The 23,264-nt window shown below is 39.6% G+C and overlaps 1 protein-coding gene across 1 annotated transcript in view; it reads left to right on the forward strand.

The window, feature by feature from the left end:
- Positions 1-23,264, forward strand: part of DIP2C (disco interacting protein 2 homolog C) — a 492,048-nt gene that overhangs the window by 380,500 nt on the left and 88,284 nt on the right. The window contains exons 11-21 of the mRNA XM_077809483.1: positions 1,047-1,170; positions 1,516-1,625; positions 3,765-3,867; positions 4,179-4,243; positions 7,752-7,845; positions 8,001-8,120; positions 8,893-9,007; positions 13,782-13,921; positions 17,180-17,316; positions 19,613-19,821; positions 20,814-20,928. Coding sequence (XP_077665609.1) covers positions 1,047-1,170; positions 1,516-1,625; positions 3,765-3,867; positions 4,179-4,243; positions 7,752-7,845; positions 8,001-8,120; positions 8,893-9,007; positions 13,782-13,921; positions 17,180-17,316; positions 19,613-19,821; positions 20,814-20,928 — 1,332 coding nt within the window. The remainder of the gene's footprint in view (positions 1-1,046; positions 1,171-1,515; positions 1,626-3,764; positions 3,868-4,178; positions 4,244-7,751; positions 7,846-8,000; positions 8,121-8,892; positions 9,008-13,781; positions 13,922-17,179; positions 17,317-19,612; positions 19,822-20,813; positions 20,929-23,264) is intronic.

Raw genomic sequence — 23,264 nt, forward strand, 5'->3', positions numbered from 1 at the left:
CTGCAAGGAGGGTGTGTGAGCTGCACGCGCAGATGGCAGGGCCTCCTCTACACACAGTTCTCCAAGGACAAGGTAATACTGCAGACTTCATGAAGGAACAAGCGGTCTCTGCACAGACTATCTCTAGATCCTGTCTTAAGACTGCATATGAAATCGCTTCGACTACACCTCCTCAGCAGATATGAGCTCATTCGCTGAGAGCACAAGTGACATTGATAGCGTTACTCAGTGACATTTCCATATTAGACATTTACAGGTCAGCCATACACTTATGGACCATTCTGCTATTACCGCATCTTCCAAAGCGAACACAGGCCTCAGTAGGGCAGCCCAGCAATCTATATTTCTATAGACTCTGAGTCCTCCCAGACGGGGTGCTGTTTGTGAGTCACCTATGTGGAATACACATCTGCATTTATTCAAAGACGACAAACAGTTACTTACTGTAACTATGGTTCTTTGAGATGTGATGCAGATGTGTATTCCATGACCCACCCTCTGTCCCCTCTGCCTCAGAATCTCCTCTCATGGGCTTTCGGTGTCAAGGAACCAAGGGGGGTCAGGACGGTGTTGCCTTATATAGCCAGGGCAGGGGCCACAAGTGTCACAAGTGGCAAGCGCTGCCCCTCTATGGGTACTGCTAAGCAAACTCTTGGCTCCAGTCACTGGGTTCACACACACCTAAGTGGAATACACATCTACATCATTCTTCGAAGAGCCACATTTACAGTAAGTTAACCATTTCTTATTTCATAGACGAGGCATCTTGTGTAGAGATGTAAAAGATGAAGCCATATGATGGCTTTAGTCCTTTTAATGGATATATATGGTTGTGAGGATGAATATATCCAAATCATAGAACTCCTTTTTCAGTTTACAAGTTAGGCAATTATATTTTGTTAATTAATTAATTTGGATAGAGGGAAGACTATTTTTTTCCTAAGACATTGCGTACCTTGTAAAACAAACTACAAAAAAAGCATGTTGCATGCAGTCAGTTCTAGTAAATTTCACTTGTTGCTTTTCTTATTTTTGTGATCAATTAGGATGCAGGAAGCCAACAAATCGGTTTCTTACTTGGAAGCTGTGGTGTTACTGTGGCCTTGACTAGTGATGCATGCCATAAAGGACTGCCTAAAAGCCCTACAGGGGAGATACCACAGTTCAAAGGTAAACTCATCCTCATTAAACCTACTTCTTGTACAAAGATTCCACATGTGTTACTAAATAGCACTTACGAACGTGTCACATATACACCATTAGTACTTTTGAGGTTTAGAAACTAGCCTCAACATAGTATGTCCTAATGTCTATGTACAGAAAGTATGATAATTAATAATCCTGCTTGGTCTATTCCAGTGTGGATACTCACATGAGTAGAATAAGCAATATTCAGCCAACCACACCATACAAGCATAGAACACATTTGAAATAAACTTGTGTGCAGAAGCATTTCATTCTCTTGTACTATTTATCCAGCAGAAACTCAGCAAAAGCTCTTTGTCTGTTTCTCAGGATGGCCAAAGCTGCTATGGTTTGTCACAGAATCTAAACATCTTTCTAAACCTCCTCGTGACTGGTTCCCACATATCAAGGATGCAAACAATGACACAGCTTACATAGAGGTGAGTTTATAAAGATAAATTTTCCCTATGATCTATTGCATATGACACTTCTGAATAACATTAAGATAAACATAACTATGTTGTCACTGCTTCTATAAACAATGAGCCTCCTGTTTACTGGCTGATAAGTAATTTCAGTATAAATAGGAACTGAATATTATATGAAAGTTAATGCAATGTTAAATTTGCACAGTTAACTTTGCATTTCTGGAGTCTTTTTTACTTAAAGGTTTCTACAGCACTTGAGGCCCTGATTCAGCAGTGCTCTAAGTAGTCAGCTTAGAGCATTCATGTGCTTAACTGCTTTGCTGTATTGGGATTTCAGATATTATAGTGATGGATGCTTCACAAATAAGTAAGCTGCAGCAGTGTGGACACCCAAACTTTTGCACTTCTAGACTTTGATTTTTTTGTTTGTTTGCTTTTGTTACAACTTTGATTAAAGATAAGTTCATTTTTTTACAGTCAGTTTTGTTTATCAAGAAAGTCACAAAGCTATAAAAAATAAGGGAATGCAATATAATTCTTAATGTCACTTCTCCTAACACACAATGAACTGATGACACCAAAGACTTTGAAGGGGTGGGAGCTGGAAGTCCACAACTTATTAAATGGCATAAACCATGTTAACTTGCTCTCACTGAGATCTTATGTATATTGACTCCCACAAGGCGATATGTATTCTGAATGGCCCATGTATTCAAGGGAGTTCTGTCCTATCCTGTCCTTAAAACTAGGCCCTGTCTGTGCTGAAGAGAAGTCCAGACTTTCTCCAGCTGCATCTGTTGAGATGTGGAAATGACTAGCAAAGTGTATGGTGGACCATCTCCTCAGTGCCTTAGAAACAGTTATCTTCTTTTTCCCCCTTAGCGTCATCTGAAGTTCTTTTCCTATCACCAGGCAACCTCCCCCCCTTTTTTTTTCTTTGCCCACATGGCTCCTCCTACTCAATTTAACTTGCTGCCACAATATTCTATAGAACTTTTCCTGTTTTGCCATAGCTCTTACTCACCATACAGGCTTCTCACTGATCTGTTCAGACGAGGGATCACCAACTAGCATCACCGAAAAAAGTTTTCTCCCTAGTATTTGTGGGCTTGACTATCCGCCTAAGGAAGAGAAGCTGCTTGTTCATCATCCTTTCTTAAAAATCTTGCCTCTCGCCAGTCAGTGTGTGTGGTTAAATTCCCTCCCGAAAGGTCCGCTTCAGGAAGGGAAAATTAGCATAGCTAGCTGCATTTAACTTTTTTGGGTGTAGGTTTTTCTCCTTCTTTTTTCCTTTTTTGAAAGGAGCAAATAAATTAAATAATGTTAGCATTTAAATAATCACAAGTCAAGCTAATGCCCTCCTCAGTTCAAAGTGGTTGGGATTTCCCATCTATATGCTGCTGTTTGATAACGTTAGTTTTCTAAAGGAGTGGGTGAACATGGCAGCTATGCATATGTATTGAATGTTGCTGGCTATGTTCATCATGGAAGAAGATACTGATTTTGTTTAAATGATGACTTAGAATTTGCAGCCTACTGCAGAAACTACCAAAAATTGTGAGGGCTCCAAACTCAGCACCGTGATTCTCTCATTATTTTTTCTTCTTAGATTTAATACAGTTTGTGTATTTCTGTTAGTATCAATACCCTCACACACATGGTTGCAGCAGCCACCCCTTTGCCGGTCTTGTTCGGGAGGGCTGCCTGAATAATTTGACAGATAACCAGTGAGAAGTAACTTCTCACATTTTTAAATCTAGCCAACATATTACTCAGTGATGTCTTACTTAGGTTACTCAGACTTCTGCTGCTGGTGTTGCTAGTGTGACTCAAAAGCAAGTTTAGAATTAATATCAAATGTAATTCTCCCACCCTCCCTGAATGCAAACAGCTGAAGAGTTCCTGATACCAAACATGACAAGTTTCTGCCTAAAAAGACACCTTCTCCAGGAAAAGAAATGGGGCTTTATAAAAACTGTTTCGCCTTCATTAGAGCTCTCCCTACCTGTGAAAGCTAAACTATAGTAACGAAGTTCATCAACTGGCCTTTGTTTCTCCATGTTAAATGCTCTGACTCTAACTGCCAAACAATAAGAGCAGTGCTACTGTTGCATACACTATATTCAATCTTCAATAACAAATCTTTTGTAGTACAAGACGTGTAAAGATGGAAGCGTGCTTGGGGTGACGGTGACAAGAATTGCACTGCTGACCCACTGTCAAGCTCTTACACAAGCATGTGGATATACAGAAGGTATTAAACACATTCCTCTTGTTTCATCCTTGCCTGACTGGGGTCTTATTTTATATAGGGCTGTATTCAATATTTCTAGATTAAAAACAGAAATTATGGATTCATTGCATTTTTGCATGTCTTTGAGATGTAACAAAGAGAAAATGCCTTGCCAAGACTAATCCTACTATGGAGAGTTACTCTGAAAGTTATGCTTGAAGTCATCAGTCATGTTATACCAAAATTTACTGTATTTCCTTCCTGTAAGAGGTTTTGCTTTGAGTTTATGCCGTGCTCAGAAAAATAAGCCATATTTTGTTTTTATTTGATAGCTGAAACAATTGTGAATGTACTAGATTTCAAGAAGGATGTTGGCTTATGGCATGGGATTCTTACAGTAAGTAACTTTTTCCTTTATGTGAATATTTGAAAAAGAGCTTGTCTAATAAGCTTTTATCATCAAATGTTGGGATGTCATAAGATTTCTTCTAACTCGATCTTGTTTGTCATAAAACCAGACAATTACAGTTTAGAGCTGATGATTCTTGGCTAGTTAGCTACACCTTTATCTAGCAAGCACAGAGGGTTGGGGTGCAGGAGGGGATGCTGTATTCATTGCAATATGGTTCTGAGGCCTACAGTCTTCGAAGGCATTGAATCAAGAACAACAGGCCTCTTTTGCTTCAGTAAGATCCTCATCAGCTAGAGTTGTTATATTACCACTGACAAAGTTCCTCATCATTCAAAACTACCTCCTCTTGCGGTGTCCCCCAGGGATCTGTGCTGGAACCAGTACTATTCAACATATTCATAGATGATCTGGAAAAAGGGTAAACAGTGAGGTGGCAAAGTTCGCAGACGATACAAAATTACTTAAAATAGTTAAGCCAAAGCAGACTGAGAAGAGTTACGAAGGGATCTCACAAAACTGTGCAACAAGTAGATGAAATTAACTGTTGATAAATGCAAAGTAATGCACATTGGAAAGCACATTGGAAATCCCAAGTACATATACAAAATGATGGGGTCTAAATTAGCTGTTACCACTCAAGAAAGAGATCATGGAGTCATTGTGGTTAGTTCTCTGAAAACACCCACTCATAATTTTAGGAACTATTAGGAAAGAGATAGATAATAAGACAGAAAATATCATGATGGCACTATATAAATCTGTGATACACCCACACCATGAATTCTGCATGTATTCTGGTCACCCACGTTTCAAAAATATATATTAGAATTGGAAAAAGTGTGGAGAAGGGCAACAAAAATGACTGGGGTATGGAACAACTTCCATGTGAGCTCAGATTAAAAAGACTAGGACTGTTCATCTTGGAAAAGAGACAATGAATGGGAGGATATGATAGAGGTCTATAAAATCATGACTGGTGTGGAGAAAGTGAATAAGGAAGTTTTTTTTTAACCCCTTCCCATAACACAAGAACCAGGGGTCACACAATGAAATTAATAGGCAGCAGGCTTACAGTAAACAAAAAGAAGTACTACTTCACACAATGCACAGTCAACCTGTGGAACCAGTTGCCACGGGATGTTATGAAGTCTCAGGGGCAATTGGAGGCTCCGCATGCTGCCCCCACTGTGAGCACCAGCTCTTCAGCTCCCATTGGCCAGGAGCTGTGGCCAATGGGAGCTGTGGGCAGGCAGGGGCAGTGTGCAGAGCTGCCTGGCTGCCCTGAGCCTAGGAGCTGCAGGGACATGCCTGTCACTTCTGGGAGTCGCCTGAGGTAAGCACTGCTTGGCTGGAGCCAACACCCAACGCCCCCACCCACACACAAACACCACAACTCCCAGCCCCTCCCCTGTCCCGTACCCTAACCTCCTGCCCCAGGCCTGAGTCCCCTCCCACACCCAAACTCCCTCCCAGAGCCTGCATCCCCTCCTACACCCCAACCCTCTGTCCCAGGCTCTGCCCAGAGCCCCCTCCCATACCCCAACCCCCTGCCGGGGAAAGTGAGTGAGGGTGGGGTAAAGCGAGTGATGGGAGAGGGGGATGGAGTGAGAAGGGGCGTTGCCTCAGGGGAAGGAGTGGGGCAAGGGTGTTCGGGTTTGTGCGATTAGACAGTTGGTCAGGACCCCCAGAGCATGGGGTTGCCCTCTGACTGCCAGAAGCTGGGAATGGACGACAAGGGATGGATTGCTCAATAATAGCCCTGTTTTGTTCATTCCCTCTGAAGCACCTGGCATTGGCCACTGTGGGAAGACAGGATACTGGGCTAGATGAACCATTGGTCTGATCCAGAGTGGCCAAACTTGTGTTCTTGTATTACTGATCCTGAGACAATTCTGCTGCACTAGGTTGGACAAGCTCTCTGTTTGCCTCTTGAATATCTTTCAGAGCAAGAACATGAAAGTTCACTGGTGTGGAGGCCAACGTTTTTTTTTAATTATTAAAGACAGCCTCCAACAGTCACTTGAAAACGATGTTGCAGCTGAAGCTTGGGGAAATCCTGTTCAACTGATCGTAGCAGAGAGAGTGGCTATCTTTGAAAAGACCATATCTGAACATTTCAAACTGAAAGAACTTATGTTTTATGATTCCAGGGGAACCCAGCTTACCTTTCCTGCCACCTGTTGCTCTGTTTCCATGAATGTCAAAGGGCAATTATAGCTATGCTTTGAGACAGAATTCAGAGTAACAGCCGTGTTAGTCTGTATTCGCAAAAAGAAAAGGAGTACTTGTGGCACCTTAGAGACTAACCAATTTATTTGAGCATAAGCTTTCGTGAGCTACAGTGAGATGCGTCCAATGAAGTGAGCTGTAGCTCACGAAAGCTTATGCTCAAATAAATTGGTTAGTCTCTAAGGTGCCACAAGTACTCCTTTTCTTTTTGAGACAGAATGGGATTCCAGGTTTTATGTCCACAAGTAGTTAATCTAATATAGTTAACTTTTTTATTACACAGCCTGAAAGTAAGCACCCACCAAAATTTTCTCACAGCCTTTTTTTGCTCTTCATATGGCCTTACCTTGTTGCCTGACTTATCTATGAAGGCTTTTCCTGTGTTAACAGTTGCACAAGACTGAAAGGGGAAATATCATCTTTGGATCCAGTCATGCAAACACTTACATGAGTAATCCCATTGGGAGATTTACATATGCTCAGATCTTGGGATCCTAGACCTGGTTTTCCCAAAATATGTACCATATTTAAACCCTACTTTTAATGTAGCGATATTGTGTGCCAAATAACTAAAGAAAACAAACATTTAAAACCATCAGAGATCAACTTGCTGCCATTGGCTTCACTGAATTTCTTATTTATATACTTTACAACTTTTTAGAACCTCACCAAGGGTATTCTGGTATTGGTCTAGCCAATAAGAGGGCCAAAAGGCCCTGAATTTATTTTGTTTTAGAGTAAGCATGATTTTGCTTATTTCATGTATTATCATTGATTCCCCTTCCTACTTTTATGCACAACTAAATGAACTTTTTTGCTGCTATGGTAGCTTTTCACTCCAGGTACAGACAGGTTTTTCTAGGTGTTTAAATTGTTGCATATCTCTTTGAGTAAGGGTCATTCCTGTGAAACAAGGGTTAGCAGAATTGGGCCTTAAATTCATTTCTGAAAGCAAAGATGCAGTCATGAGTCACTCAACCTTTGGGAGTTAAAGCATGCTCTTGTGCCACTTTCCATGTTGCTGTTGTGTAAACAAAGTGAAAGAGAGTGGAAACAAGTGAACATCCTTTTTTAAAGTAACATTACAATTTTCAGCATTGATTTTTTACTGATTTTTTTTTAGCATCTGTTATTGGTTTAAACCAGAATTCCTAATTATGTACTTATCAACTTGATTCACAAGCTGACATGATATAAGCTTGTTCCATTACTAATTTTATGCTGTTTGGGGACAAATCCCTTGTTTACTTTATTTTGATTTCAGAGCGTCATGAACATGATGCACGTTATAAGTATCCCGTATTCCTTAATGAAAGTGAATCCGCTATCATGGATACAGAAAGTCTGCCAGTACAAAGGTAAGGAGCGGAAGTGCATAAAGGTTTTTTTTTGAAAAGTCAAACTCAGAAAAGCAAGTTGTTGCTATTGAGGCTATTTAGCTGTAATTTACTCATTCCCACGTCTTAAAATAATTTCTACTCAGCACATTAGTAATTTTTCATTTTCATTTTAGCAAAAGTCGCTTGTGTAAAATCCAGGGACATGCACTGGGCGTTAGTGGCACATCGAGATCAAAGAGATATCAACCTTTCCTCATTGCGTATGCTAATAGTGGCCGATGGCGCAAATCCTTGTGAGTCATGCTTGTATAATAAAACAAAGAATATGATACTTATTTCCTGTCTTATGTTTTAAGTTTCAGTCTTCAGTCACATTAGCAAAACATGTTTAACAAAAGTATAAGGTTTATCTACTGCAAACTACACAACATTTGTGGAAACAGTAATTAATTTTGGATTTTTTTAAAATATATTTTTCCTTAGCTAATCCTGAAGCAAACTTGATATTCCGCATAACGTAAGTCGCAGTAAATCCAGTTTTGTTTAACATGACAGCCATATATAAAGACTGTAATAAATTTATCTTTAAGCAGTAGAAAGAAGCAGAAGGTTTGCTTCTGAGTAACAGAGAATTGGCGGGAGGGGGGGATATATGCACCATTCTAGACAACTGCATCTGGATCACTTAGTATTAATCAGAACTTTCTCCATGTAATTTTTAAGATACAGTGATATAGATCTTCTGCTCATCTATTGTAACTTGCTTTGAGTTCCTAGAGTAAATCTTTCCTTAATGTGCCTTTTGTTAAACATATTGTATGTGTACTTCACATCTTAGATCCATCTGTAGTGGCTCTTCTACCCACAAGCAATAAAACTATTTATGCCTGAAAGCTAATCTTTAATATACCATATATAGTTGAGCTCTACCAGATATGATGTTTTCCAGATGTCATCTAGATCCTTTTGTCCTGAAAACCTATGTACATGCATCAAAATGTTTTGTATGTGAATGGCATTGTCTCAGAAGTCAGATTATTTTTCTTCTCTGATTTTTTACTCCAGGGTCTATTTCTTCCTGTGATGCATTTCTCAATGTCTTCCAAAGTAAAGGCCTAAGACAGGAGGTCATTTGTCCTTGTGCCAGTTCACCAGAAGCTCTCACTGTGGCTATTCGAAGGTATTGTGTTACACAAATTAAAAAAGACAGTCTATAGAACAACACATTCAAACTAAAAAAAATGAAAATTATTTTCAAGAAAGATTACGTCTGTATAGTTAGCATTCACATTATTCATTTTGTATTCATCTTTGTACCAAATAGGACATGCAGAATGTGTGGCACCCTAACTAGTTTTGGAGGGAAAGAACAATATGATCAAGTTCATAATATAATTTTAGTTTAAAATCAAGCAGGCTAACATGCAAAATCTGTGTGGAAACCCTTGTAAAATCCCATAATAAAGCAGTGAATGAATTAAAAAGAGGGAATTTTAATTGAATTGTAAGAGTGAGAAAATCATGCTTTAGAACTCAACAGCCAGTGTCTTTCTGGAGAATTACAGCAGGCTTCTGGTGGTATTTGGCTGAATGGCTTTTTTCTTAATGATTAGAGAAGGTCTGTAATCCCCTGGAAATATGCTACCCGCTCTGTTGAGCCTGTGCCTGGAAATGGAGTGTATAAATTCCAACAAAACTGCCAGACCTTTATATTTACTCATAATTGTGGGTAGGTAGTGGCCACCTATCCCAGGTTTGTGACACATTGTGATGTGATGGGTAAAGACATAATTGCAGCACATTCCAATGTATGTGCCACAGTGTCATGACTTTGTCCAAAAGTGGGAACTCTGGAGAATGGGTGTGTCATCCTAAATGGTCAGTTCAAATGCCTTTCTAACATCCAGATTTCTAAAGCTGTTTTTCAGTGTATAACCTTGTTAAGGCATCTGATTTAATATTGTGAAGCTTTGTAATTGTGTTAAGTAAAAGATATTCTGCAAAGCTTAAAATATAAAGCCTGTTAGGGAAAATTTAACCTGATTTTTCAAGTGCAGTTTTGTGGATTATTTCAGAAAGAAAGATAAGATACTAGGATTGTGTTTAGCTAAGCCACAACTCTGTTAACACGCCTGGGAATTATCCAGCAATAATTTATGCAGTCCAGGTCAACCTTCCTTTTGTAATCCATATCACCTTGGGGAAGGCCACCATCAGCACTGTTTCCCTTTTAACCTGGTCCTAGAATTGATGCTGGGACCTTTTTCTTGTGCAAAGGTCTAGAACCATGGGGCTGACCCTTTTCTGTACCAGACATTGCTGAAACCTATTGGCCGTCAGTGAATACCTTCCCCTAATCCTGATTCCAGTTTTGATTTGTCAGGGAACCAGACCCCTTATTGACAAGTACCTGCACTAGACACCTGCCAAACTGAGATGTGAACACATTATCACTTAACCTACCCACCAGGTCCCTAGGCTGCGTAGAAGACAAAAATCCCCATCCAGGCTAATCAAGCAATAAGGGAAAAACTCTTTCACAGACAAGAAAGGCACACAGCAAGGGTCCAGAAATAGGGTCCTCCTCTAATCCCAAGGACGTGGCACCATGGGTGACAGAAAGGATTTATAAACCCTTCTCTTGGGTACATGGGAGTCAGTGGGGCTTCTGCTGCACCCTTCTATCCATCCAGTTAAACAAGCAGCTCCACATCTCTCCTCCTCAACCAAGAGGTCTGAGGAACCACAAGGAGGGGAGGAAAAAGAGGGAAGACATACCTTATGGAGGCTAAAGGGTTTTCTTTTCCCTGCTGGCCCAGACAGTGCCTCCCTCAAATCTGATGCTGCTGAATGGAGGCATTCTATCAAATGTTTGAACCTTAATGCATAATAGGAGGTCTGTCCTTTCTAGCTTTAGAATTCTATGCTAAAATCCATTTTGAACTGTTAAGGGTCCATTTTCATATTATGTACCTTGGATAGGTTACCGAAGAGATTTTATGAACAAATAAAATAGATAATAAATGCAAAGTATTTTTTATTTTTAGAACCTTGTTCTGCAATTATGTAGCAATCATCTTGTTACAGTGAATGTTATTGAATTTATAAATGCTTGTGTAAAATCCGTAAATAGCAAGGTAATACTTCCTGAACTCTGAAACTTTAGTATCTTTCACATTCTATTCAAACAGTCATTCTTTACAGTAAAGAAATTATCACACAAATTCCACAGATTAGCATCTGAAGCATGAATTAAAATGACTGACTACAGATTTGCTGTACACAGGGTTTCCTGTTAACACTGCAACTTCTTCGATATACTTTTCTAAGCTGTGATCGATAATTATAGATGTTCCTTCCAAGAAGAATAAGAAAAAGCGATTCCTCTTGTAAAATGCCTGTATAATTTAGAAAAAGGCAATTAGTACTAGATTAATTGCTGCTTTAACCAGAAACTCAAGGCATAATATCATAGCTGAAGGCTGCAAAAAAGTAATTTCATGTGCAAAACGGTGGTCAAGATGATTTTGTAATGCCACTTGATGAGCTGCCTGCAGCAGATTGCATCTGGCCTGACACTACTGACACTTGAGTGCTTAACTTTAACCACAAAAAGACTTCCACTGAAGTCAATAAATGCAGGTCATAAGCCACGTGTTCTGATCTGTTGTACATGTTTCTAAAAGGGAGGGAACTCTGTACTTTTGCACACACAATCTTTTAAATCCAAGAATCTCAAAATACTTCACAAATACTAAATGTTAAGGCTTCATTCATTTACATCTTGAGGTAGATTTGTTCTGTCCCCCTTTTATACACAGGGAACCTGAGGTACAGATATGTTAAGTGACTTACGCACATTCACTTAATCTAGGAACTTGATGGAAATAAAACCCCTATCTCATTGCCTCTATTTCTTAATCTCAAAATTTATCCTTCCTGTAATGAACCGTAAAGATCTTCATGTTTTTTTCTTAGAAATAGCCAGTATGCAGATGTTGTTAGCTTTAACCTAAAAAGTTCTAAATGTCTTGGACACAGGCTACTTGAATCCCCTTTTCTCCTCGGGTGATTTTTTCCCCCATAATTGCTTAGCAGAGATACTCAGTTAGAGATGCCCTGGTTTGGACTGCATAGGGCTGACAAGACGTATTCCTGAAGGGGACTGTGTATCTTGGATCTGCTCCCATTCTTGATCCACCAGATCCTGGATTTGCTTAATAAAACAAGGGAGATGTATGCCAAAAGTCTCATGTTGGCTTCTACTCTATTAAAAGTAGCAGTATGAGGAACTGTGTGAGCGAATTGGAGAAGGAAATCAGTGAAAACAGGCATTTTATTTTCATGTTTAAGATTGTACGAATAACGTAATGTGCACTTGGGGATTGGGAGTGAGACAAAGTTGATCAGTAATGTGGTTGAGAATTCCTTTTAAATGATGGAAATGTTATTCATCATGGCTGACTATTTACTAGCCTCCATTTGTTATGCTCTACTGCATATTTGAGCCTGCCCATAGCCTTCTTTGCTGACATTGTCATTTCAGAAATGTCTCATAATATCTATTAATTAAAATTTGTTATATCAGTCACTAGGAATCTTATATGAACATGATTAGCTAAGGCCTATCTAAGTATTTCAAGCATAGCAGAGGAGACATGACATAGAAGAAGAACATTATCTGATAACACAAGCATTTGTTATGATGGATTACATAGCACAACTGCAAAAAAACAAGATGCATATAGGCTCTTCCATTGATCTTGAAAATAGTTAAGTATGTTTGCATTACATGCAAGCAATATCCCTAACCAAATCAGCATTGTTAGACTCCATTTTACATTTTAAAGTACAATGTAGTGTGGGTCTCTTTCCAGTTTCACTCTGACTTAACTCAATAACTTACACAAGTCAACATTAGTTTGTTCAAGCTATATACCATATATGTATAATTGTATTCACTAATACAATGTGCACATTTGTACTGAAACGAACTGACAAGGCAGCTATGCCTGAGATGTAGAATAATATAGTATGTTAAGAGTGAATTTGACCAAACCTAGACGTCACAAAGGAATTGCCATTCACAATGTCTTGAACTTTTTGTAATGTAATGGTGAAAATTACAGTGACTACACCTGATAGTTAAAGAGTAATAAGCTAGACAGTAATGCATTAGAATAATCAAGTTATGCATGTTAAAACTGTGATGATAAAATTATTGCTGCGTGTACTGAAACTTGGCACTGAATTTATTAAAAAATGTAATATCTTCAGTTCAGAAGGCTGATGCCTAACCATATAGCAAAAAAGTCACATCCATGGTCTAAGTACAGAACTGGGATACTTCAAGAATACTTCAGTTCTAATCCTGACTTTCTGACACTAACACACTATAACCTTGGTCACGTCACTTAAACCTAAATTCTAAATAAACTAAGGTGTCTCGGTTTGGGCTACCAAGAATTGAGGCACCCCAAATCACTAGAGATCTGATTTCCAGAAGCATTTGTCTCTAGTTCGGCATCCCAAAATCACTAGTCAGTTGTGAACATTTGGGCATTAACTTCTCCATTTCCCTATTTGTAAAATGGGGCTAATGCCTCTCACTAGGAACTGAGTGAATTAATGTTTGTAAAGCTCTTTGAAGACTAAAAAAAAGTTACTGTAGGTGAGATTAGAGTTATTCTTAGCACTCTATAGAAACATACTTCTGGGTGGACACTGACAGTGAAAGCTGGTATCTCTAATTATCAGTGACTTGGGAGAAGAATTATGTCAGATGTAGTAGGGCAGATGAAGATAATGTACAGAATAAATCAAGATTAAATCTAAGAAATGCTAATTAAGAAATACTGGAATATTTTTTATGATAGTCTGTTACAAATGGGGAAAACATAATCGTTTGCCTGGTAAAACACACTGCCCATTCAAGTTATTGACTCTTGTTGCAGGCCAACAGATGACAGCAATCAGCCTCCAGGCAGGGGAGTTTTGTCCATGCATGGTCTCACCTACGGAGTAATTAGAGTGGATTCTGAAGAAAAGCTTTCTGTCCTAACTGTGCAAGATGTGGGCTTGGTGATGCCAGGAGGTAGGGATTGGCACAGCTTTCTCTGAAATATGCAACATATACAAACATGAGCCTTTTTCATTAATTATACTATATAATGCTATAAATAGAAATACTTTCCTATTAAAGAAACAATGAAAATTAGGATGTATATACTTTAAAGTATACAATCTAACAATATGATCAAACAGAACTCTTTTTTTTCTTAGGATTTCCAATATACATTTTCTCCCCAGTATTTACTGTGGTCGCATGCTCAGCCTCCGCTTATTAGCCACAGATTGCTTTCATTTCAAGTGGTCTGGCAACACCTGATTCTACTCCATTGTCCTCATGAAGGCATGCTCACCACTAATTCATTACCCCTAAAATGCCCAAACAAAATTAATTTGGAATCCTGTATTCAGAGGCTAGAACACAAGTATAAACACGAGTCCATGCATAGAAAAAAGAGTGACCCAGACCAGACCAAGGTATTTTAGGTTATTTTCCTAACCTCTTGTAAATATAAATTAAACTGCTTGCTGCAGACTTCCTGACTATTTCTGCAAGCCCCTTTATTCAGACACGATTATATTATAAAAAGAGGGGGATGTATCCTAAGCAGATGGTAGTTAAAAAATTCAGACTAAAGCAGTAAGCCAGAGTTTTTAAACATGACATCACGTTTTTATATCTAAATTGATTTTGCGTTTGGTGTAATGATTGGAAAAGACCAATATTGTTGTGTTTCTTAACAGAACTTCTAACTGGGGCTGTCAAGCGATTAAAAAATTAATCGTGTGATTAATCGCACTGTTAAACAATAATTCAGTACCATTTTTTAAAATATTTTTGGATGTTTTCTACATTTTCAAATATATTGATTTCAATTACAGCACAGAATACAGAATGTACAATGCTTACTTTATATTTATTTTTATTACAAATATTTGCACTGTAAAAAACAAATCGTATATTTCAATTCACCTGATACGAGTACTGTAGTGCAATTTCTTTATCATAAAAGTTGAAATTACAATTTTTTTTTGTTACATAACTGCACTCAAAAACAAATAATGTAAAACTTTTGAGCCTACAAGTCCATTCAGTTCTACTTCTTGTTCAGCCGATCACTCAGACAAACAAGTTTGGTTACATTTGCAGGAGATAATGCTGCCTGCCTCTTGTTTACAACGTCACCTCAAAGTGAGAACAGGCATTCACATGGCACTGTTGTAACTGGCGTCACAAGATATTTACGTGCCAGATGCACTAAAGATTCATATGTCTTTTCATGCTTCAACTACCATTCTAGAGGATGTGCGTCCGTGCTGATGACGGGTTCTGCTTGATAACGATCCAAAGCAGAGTGGACCGACACATGTTCATTTTCATCATCTGAGTCAGATGCCATCAGCAGAAGGTTGATTTTCTTTTTTGGTGGTTTGGGTTCTGTAGTTTCTGCATAAAAATGTTGCTCTTTTAAGACTTCTGAAAGCATGCTCCACACCTCGTCCATCTCAGATTTTGGAAGGCACTTCAGATTCTTAAACCTTGGGTCGAGTGCTGTAGCTATTTTTAGAAATCTCACATTGGGTTTTGCATTTTGTCAGATCTGCAGTGACAGTGTTCATAAATCAAACGTGCTGAGTCATCTTCCAAGACTGCTATAACAGGAAATATATAGCAAAATTCAGGTAAAATAGAGCAGGAGACATACCGTTCTCCCCCAAGGAGTTCAGTCACAAATTTAATTAATGCATTATTTTTTTAACGAATATCATCAGCATGGAAGCATGTCCTCCAGAATGGTGGCTGAAGCATGAAGGGGCATATGAATGTTTAGCATATCTGGCACGTAAATACTTCGCAACGCCGACTACAACAGTGAGATGCAAATGCCTGTTCTCACTTTTAGGTGACATTGTAAATAAGAAGCAGGCAGCAATATCACCCGTAAATGTAAACAAACTTGTTTGTCTTAGCGATTGGCTGAACAAGAAGTAGGACTGAATGGACTTGTGGGCTCAAAAGTTTCACATTGTTTTGTTTTTAAAACAATCCAAAAATAAAACATCCAAAAATATTTAATACTTTTCAATTGGTATTCTATTGTTTAACAGTGCGATTAATCAGGATTAATTTTTTTAATCACTGTTAATTTTTTTAAGTTAATTGTTTGAGTTAACTGCAATTAATCAACAGCCCTACTTCTTATACATTATACACCAAATGAATTTTCAGTTTCAGTTGGACATCTTAAAATTGAAGCAAGTTAAGGTTTTTTTCTGACAGCCATAGTATAACAATATTTTGTAGATATATCGGTTTATGTCTGATTATATACTCTGATCTAATTCAAAACAAAGTATAATACGGATTCTCTTATTATCCTCACTGTGAGTGGAGAAGCATCCAAGACTTTACATTTGCACTTATAAAGGCATTCTGGTCTGTTTCCCTTCTCTCTGTCACCTTGGCCCCTTTCCAGTCGCAAAGGCTTATGCTTATGGCAGACTCCTACTACAGAGATTGCTGCTAAGAGGCATACCTGTCCTTACTTTTATGCCCAAGACTGGAAGTGGCAGAACTCCAGCAGTACCTTTGGTGCAGTGATGGAATGCACCGGAGTGTCTTCCAGCAAGCACACTCTTTCTCACCGTTGCAATTTTTCCTTCTCCTCTCTCCCGCAATGTGCGCTCTCTTCTTCTCTCTTTCCCGTCTTCCCTTTGCTCACTGTAAATGTTTTTTTTCACTTGTTGGTCCCCTCCTCTTAGCTCCTGCAAAACTCCAATACAAAATTGATGGGAGACTAAACTCTGGTAATTCTTGACAAAGCAACACACTACTTGTGCTAGTCTGATGGGCAAAATAACTGGATCTCTTGCATGGCTGTTACTCGCTACTTGCTGAGAGCTGGCCTTGTCACCTTGACGTCTGTTGCTGGCAACTGGATATAGCATAATTATCATCCAGGAGCTAAAGCAAAACATTGTATTTTGTACTGACCACAGTAAATATATTATCCTGGTTGCAAAATCAAGGAGTCAGTCAGGCCAAAATAAGTTTTTGTTTTTCTGACTGTCTTTATATAAAGTTCTTGCCACTCTTTGTCTAAATATTAAATTCTCTTTAATGTTGTTAAAATGTCTGAATGGATGAGCAGTTTTGTATGTCTAGCATTAGTGTCTGCATATACTTCATTCATTGAAGTTTATAGCCCACAGCCTTCCCCCACCACTGACTTTCTTCTGTTGTTTCTATAATATTTTTGAAAGTCTTCTGCTTTCTCTTTAGCTATAATGTGTGCAGTGAGGCCAGATGGAATTCCTCAGCTCTGTAGAACAGACGAAATAGGCGAACTTTGTGTATGTGCTATTGCAACAGGTACATCATATTATGGACTCTCAGGCATGACCAAGAACACTTTCGAGGTGAGTCAGAATGAAGGTGCACAACAAAATCCTCTTAACTCTTCAAAGTTGAGAAGACTGTTTGGAGGGTGTGGTAATACTAATAATGCTATTACTAATTACTAGCAATACAATCTGTAATACTAGGTAATAATCACAAGCAATAAAATCTGTTTTGGGGCCCCATTTCATTAAGTTCTGTTCAAACCTTTAGAAAGGCATGGGCCCCAGCCTGAGAGGTTGTTCTCTGTTTGAAACAAGGTACTAGTACAGTGGTTCTCAAACTTTTGTACTGGTGACCCCTTTCACATAGCAAGCCTCTGTGTGGACCCCCCCCTTACAAATTAAAAACACTTTTAAATATATTTAACACCATTATAAATGCTGGAGGCAAAACGGGATTTGGGGTGGAGGCTGACAGCTCGCAACCCCCCATGTAATAACCTTGCGACCCCTGGAGGGGTCCTGACCCCCAGTTTGAGAATCCCTGTGCTAGTGTGTGTAACAAACTATAGCAGGAAAGTGGGAAGGAGGACATGCAGTTGTTTAGGGTATCTATATGCCCAACTTGATGGTTCCAAACACTTTAAAACTGCTAAGAATTTGGATTTTAAAAGCTGTCTTCACCAATCCCACAATCTAGCCAACATTAGATGACTGATCTATTGTAGGCATCCTAGCAGAAATATGGTTTTTGAGGAGAGATCTGAAAAAGCCAGAAACATGCTTTTACAAGATTGCCTTTTCGTAATGAATTGAATATGGCTTTTGTTTTTAAAACAACTGACGTGTAATTCTTTGAATTTCTTAATTCTGCCTGTTTTTCTGAACTTTGCATTTCAATGATTGCTAATTTGATAACTTTGTAGCAGCTGTCTAGTTCTGTTCTTGTTGAACCTTAATTGAAGTTATATGAAAAGGCTAAACAAGTCACTGAAGTGCAGAGAAAAACTGAACGGAGATATTCCTTATTTAAATTTTTGTTTCTTTCTTTCCTTAATCAGTGTGTGGGGTGGAGGAGGGAGAGGAAATTAGTGTAAATGTATTTGTTCCTTTAACCAAATGCTTTTTCTAATCTTATCATTTGTGAAGTCTAAACAGAGTTAATTTTTTTCCTGCATAATGACAGTTTCAACATTCCTCATCAGTACACAGTTCTGAGTGTCACAAGTACTGTACCCTGAATAAATAACAGGGGCTAAGGGTTGGAGGAGTTCTCAGTCTATCCGTGGAAGCCAGGAATCTTGCTATTCTGCACTGGTTTGGAATTTTTAGAATCACTTTTTGCCTTGCTGAAAGAGCAATTAGTGATAGCCAGTGTGACTGGTAATCCAATATTTGACAGGTTTCCAAGACAGAAATGTACTTAGACTAATTTTGGAGCTAGAATTTAATAGCATTCATAAAATCCATCATAACTGGTAATATCCAGTTGGTAGTAACTGAGGCCCTAATTAAGCATGTGTGTAAAGTTAAGCATATAAATAGCCCATTGACTTAATGGGCTACTCACATGCTTAAGAACCTTGGCTGAGTCACTTAAGATGCTTTTCTTTTTTAAGAATGTCCTTTCATGTGAGAGCAAGTCAAGAGTCAATTATCTGCTTTCAGGCCTAACTATGATTTCTGAGTGAGCATTTATTCTTTCTTCAGAAAGTCATCCATGTGCATCAGAGGGCAGAATTTGACCTTTTTTTTTTTTCTGTTATCTGAGCCTCAAAGGACAAAATACAGAAACTTTGACTTTTATTGAAGACTCACAATGGTGGCCCTCAGCTTGTGATTGCCTTAGATAATTTAAGAACTTGCATTTACAAATACTCATTATCTGCAATTTTTATGGCATTTGCTGTAGTCATTTAGGAAAATAAAGGCATTCCTGAAGATACCAAGGGAACATAATTTATTCAACTTACATAAAATTGGCAGGTGTCTACAGTATATTAAAATGGCTGGACTTGTTCTGATGACTTGTTTTTTTTCTGAAGAATATTCCTTTAATGGAAAAGGACATTTCCAGTGATATTTTTTTTATTTTTTCTTAACTGCCCTGCATTTTGGACCTAAATTTATTTCCTTCCCACTCAAATATATTTTATCCATTACTGTTAAATAATTTACAACATAGAATCCAAGTTGTGCAACTGAAGCTATGGAACGGGTGTATCCTAAATATACTTGTTACAAGTGTTCATCACAACAGGTGGAGAGGTCCGGGTCCAGAGTGGAGTGAGCACTCCTCATTCCCAGGGAAGCCCACGGTGCTAGTAGCACTGGGGATTAGGTTCTCCTAACGGTATTTTGGTATGTCTTACAGGTGTTTCCTATGACCAGTTCAGGAGCTCCAATAAGTGAATACCCTTTTATAAGGACAGGATTACTAGGATTTATTGGACCAGGAGGGCTTGTCTTCGTTGTGGGCAAAATGGATGGTCTAATGGTGGTCAGTGGAAGAAGACATAATGCTGATGACATTGTAGCAACAGCCCTGGCTGTAGAACCAATGAAGTTTGTCTACAGGGGAAGGTTTGCTTCACCTTTTTTTCTTTCTAAATTGAGATCTTTGTTTTGCTTAAAGCAGGTCTAATTGGTCCAGCATTTAAAGATGCCTGTGGCAGCCCTGACCCATCCATGCTAAACTTCCGAATATTGCTTACATCAGTGGAGCTGCTCTAGTGTTGGCAACGGTGGAAACTTGTGCAGAATTTCATTGTGTAGAGAAGGCTGTAGAGTCCTCCAAGATCACCAGATACAAGCCTTTGTAGGTCACCTTCTAAAAAGGATAGTCATAATCCTGAGAGAACAAGGAGCAATGGTCTCAATTTGCAGTCGGGGAGGTCTAGGTTGGATATAAGGAAAAACTATTTCACTAGGAGACGGGTGAAGCACTGGAATGGGTAACCCAGGGAAGTGGTGGAATCTCCATCCTTAGAAGTTTTTAAGGCCTGGCTTGACAAAGCCCTGGCTGGGATGATTTAGTTGGGGTTGGTCCTGCTTTGAGCAGGGGGTAGGACTAGATGAACTCCTGAGGTCTCTTCCAACCCTAATCTTCTATGATTCTATGATAATTTTAAAGTGCGTAAGGGGTTATTGGGATCATCCCCAGTGATCTAAGCTAATGTTTTTTAAGCATTAGCTTGCAGTGCATTCAAACATTGCTGCATTTCTAGGTTCCTAAATAATTGCATGCTTCTTGTTTGTGTGAAATTACAAATTTTAGTTTTGAAAAGATGAAGGCTACTGAAACAAGGGCTACTTGTAACCCCCCTTTAAAAAAAAAAACCTATTGGTTTTACAGCTCTTGTAATATCTTTCCTCCAAAGCTACTGAAGTTTAACAATTACATCAGGGTTTCATGTTACAATTTTCACTAGAAGAATTTGGTAGCTGAAGCAGCGTTCTTCTGAATAATACAAATAATTAACAAATAAGTTACAAAACATTCTCTTCCAGAATGAAATTGCCTTTTCTGCAGTCACTGTTCTTACCCAATACCCTTTTCTTTTTGTGTTCTGCAGAATAGCAGTGTTTTCAGTGAGTGTCCTTCATGATGAGAGGATAGTTATTGTTGCTGAGCAAAGGCCGGATTCCACAGAGGAAGACAGTTTTCAGTGGATGAGCAGAGTTCTCCAGGTAATGTTCCTATAGTAATTCTGAAATTTGCTGCTTCAATTTTATATTCCCTTTATTGATCTTTCAACACAATGAAGATTGTAATCGGACATGCTTCTTTGAGTGGGTATGTGGATTTCACTATAGGCCCATCTGATAGAAATCTTTTGAATACCAGTATTCATCAGAGCCATTCCTGTACTCTGTGCCTCCTCGTGTTCCCCTGTGAGGGCAGGAAGGGCAGAGCAGCCACAACCCTCCATCTAGTTTCTCTTATCACTGGTGGTAGCAAGTGGGAATCTAGCAAGTATCCCAGCCACTACTCTCCTTGGAGGCTTAAAAACTGTTCTTTTCATAAAATTTGAAGAAATCTTCATCTTCTATGACTAGACTGAGACCTCCCCTGTACACCCCTGAACAGAATGGCGAGGTGCTTCATGCCAGCTCTCATGGTGGACTCCAAATCTTCAGGGCTTTAAATCCTGCCTATCCTGTGCCAGACTGATCCCTTTCAAGGATGGACATAGTTTATTTCATTTCTGCCTAGTGGGGAGCCAGGACAGGTGCTCTGTGTGCAAATCCTCTGGATCCAGGACCCAAAAATCCAGACTCTCAGCTCAAACTATATCTGCTACAGCAGTCCACGCAGGTCACTTCAGACCAGAGGTGATAGCTACGGTGGCATCAGCTAGTATTGCCTGAAGCACAGATCATATGCTGATATCAAGCACTGGGAAAAAGGTGAAGAGAGCACTGGCAGAGCCAGCACTCCTGACTTTGACACCAGCCACCTCCACATCCGTGAAATCCTTGGCACTGGAAACTGTAACACCATCTGCACCGAGAGCCTGGTTTCCGACTGCTCCAGCATTTGCAGCATCACCATCTCAGGCAGTAAAGTCGGCCCCGCTGCCTGTCCATAAAGGTGAAGCTCACTCAGAGCAGGGTGGAACCCAGATATAGCTCCAGACATGAGGGGAAGCCCTAGAAGGAGAACACAGAATCACTCCTTGAAGGATGGAGCATCAGACCTGGAACGGCACAGGGAATGAGAGACTCAGCACCAATCTCAGTACTGGTATGCCCAGCAAGGTCCTCCAGAGACCCCCTGGATGAATCTGGATCACTTCCGGTAATGCTTCCTATGCTGAAGAGACAACTGGCACTGAAACTGTCCCCGGCACCATATCCCCCAACATTACCACCATTCAAAAAGAGATCTATTCCTTGCCATCACTAGTTTACTCCTCCTTGCTAGCTTAGAGTAGAGATCCCTCTCCTGTGCTTTCCTGTATGCATTTAGTATTGATCTACCCTGCATGGCCTTCTGACCTGTTCTTCAAAATTCCACAGTGCAGATCATGACGTACAACAGCTACACCAATGCACTGCACCAACAAGCAAGGAGGCACACGCTTGTCTCCTCCCATCTCTTAGGAAGCTGTCAAGCTCTGGACATGTGCCACCAACAGAGGATAATCCCAGTGGTTCTTTGTCTTCTGGGAGTCAGCAATGAGCAGGTGGACTTCCTAAGCAGACAAGCCGTGACCAATCACAAGTAGCCCCTGCAAAGATCCATCATAGAGTTTATGTTCCATCATTGGCGAAGGGAGAGGGTTCCCATAACAGACCTGTTTGCCACCCAAAGCAAAGCCAGATGTCAATTTCTGTTCCAGAGCGGGCATGAGCCAAGGTACATTTCCTTCTGCAGTGGAGTCCAGGCCCAACTTGTCTTTCCACAGATCCTCCAGGATGATTTCCAAAATAAAGATCACTCTCATGGTTCTGTAGTGGCCCAGGCAGCTTTGCCTGACAGACCTGCTGCAGATGTTCATTCTGATATCAATCCAGCTCTGACTGCCCAGACCTGATCTCACAGCACTATTGCCAGATATTCCATCCAGACCCGAAGTCCCTGCACCTGATGACCTGTACATTGGCTAGTTAAATACCATGGACAGGGGCTTACCCACCAGTCATAGAACCTGCTCCTACCTGAGGCTGCAACACCCTTCTCTCAAGACTCATGAGGACACTTTTCAAACCCCTTACAGAGGGCTCCTCTCTCTTTATCTTGCTATCTCGTCAGCCAAGAGAGCAAGGGAGCTACCAACATTTATGGCCGACCATCCATATACAGTGTTTCAGAGGTATAAAGTGGCGTTGAGTAATCGCCATGTTTCATCTGAACTGATCAGTTTGCTTGTCTCCTTCCTAAAATCCATCTCTTTGTTGAGAAAGACGTCATCATATACACTAGATATTTCCAGAGCCGTACTTTACTACATCATCCAAATAAATCCATTCAGACTGTGTCTTTTCAGTTATTCCTGACTGTAGCCATTGGTTCCAAGGGC

This window comes from Eretmochelys imbricata, chromosome 2, assembly GCF_965152235.1.
Source record: "Eretmochelys imbricata isolate rEreImb1 chromosome 2, rEreImb1.hap1, whole genome shotgun sequence".
Taxonomy (NCBI): Eukaryota; Metazoa; Chordata; order Testudines; family Cheloniidae; genus Eretmochelys; species Eretmochelys imbricata.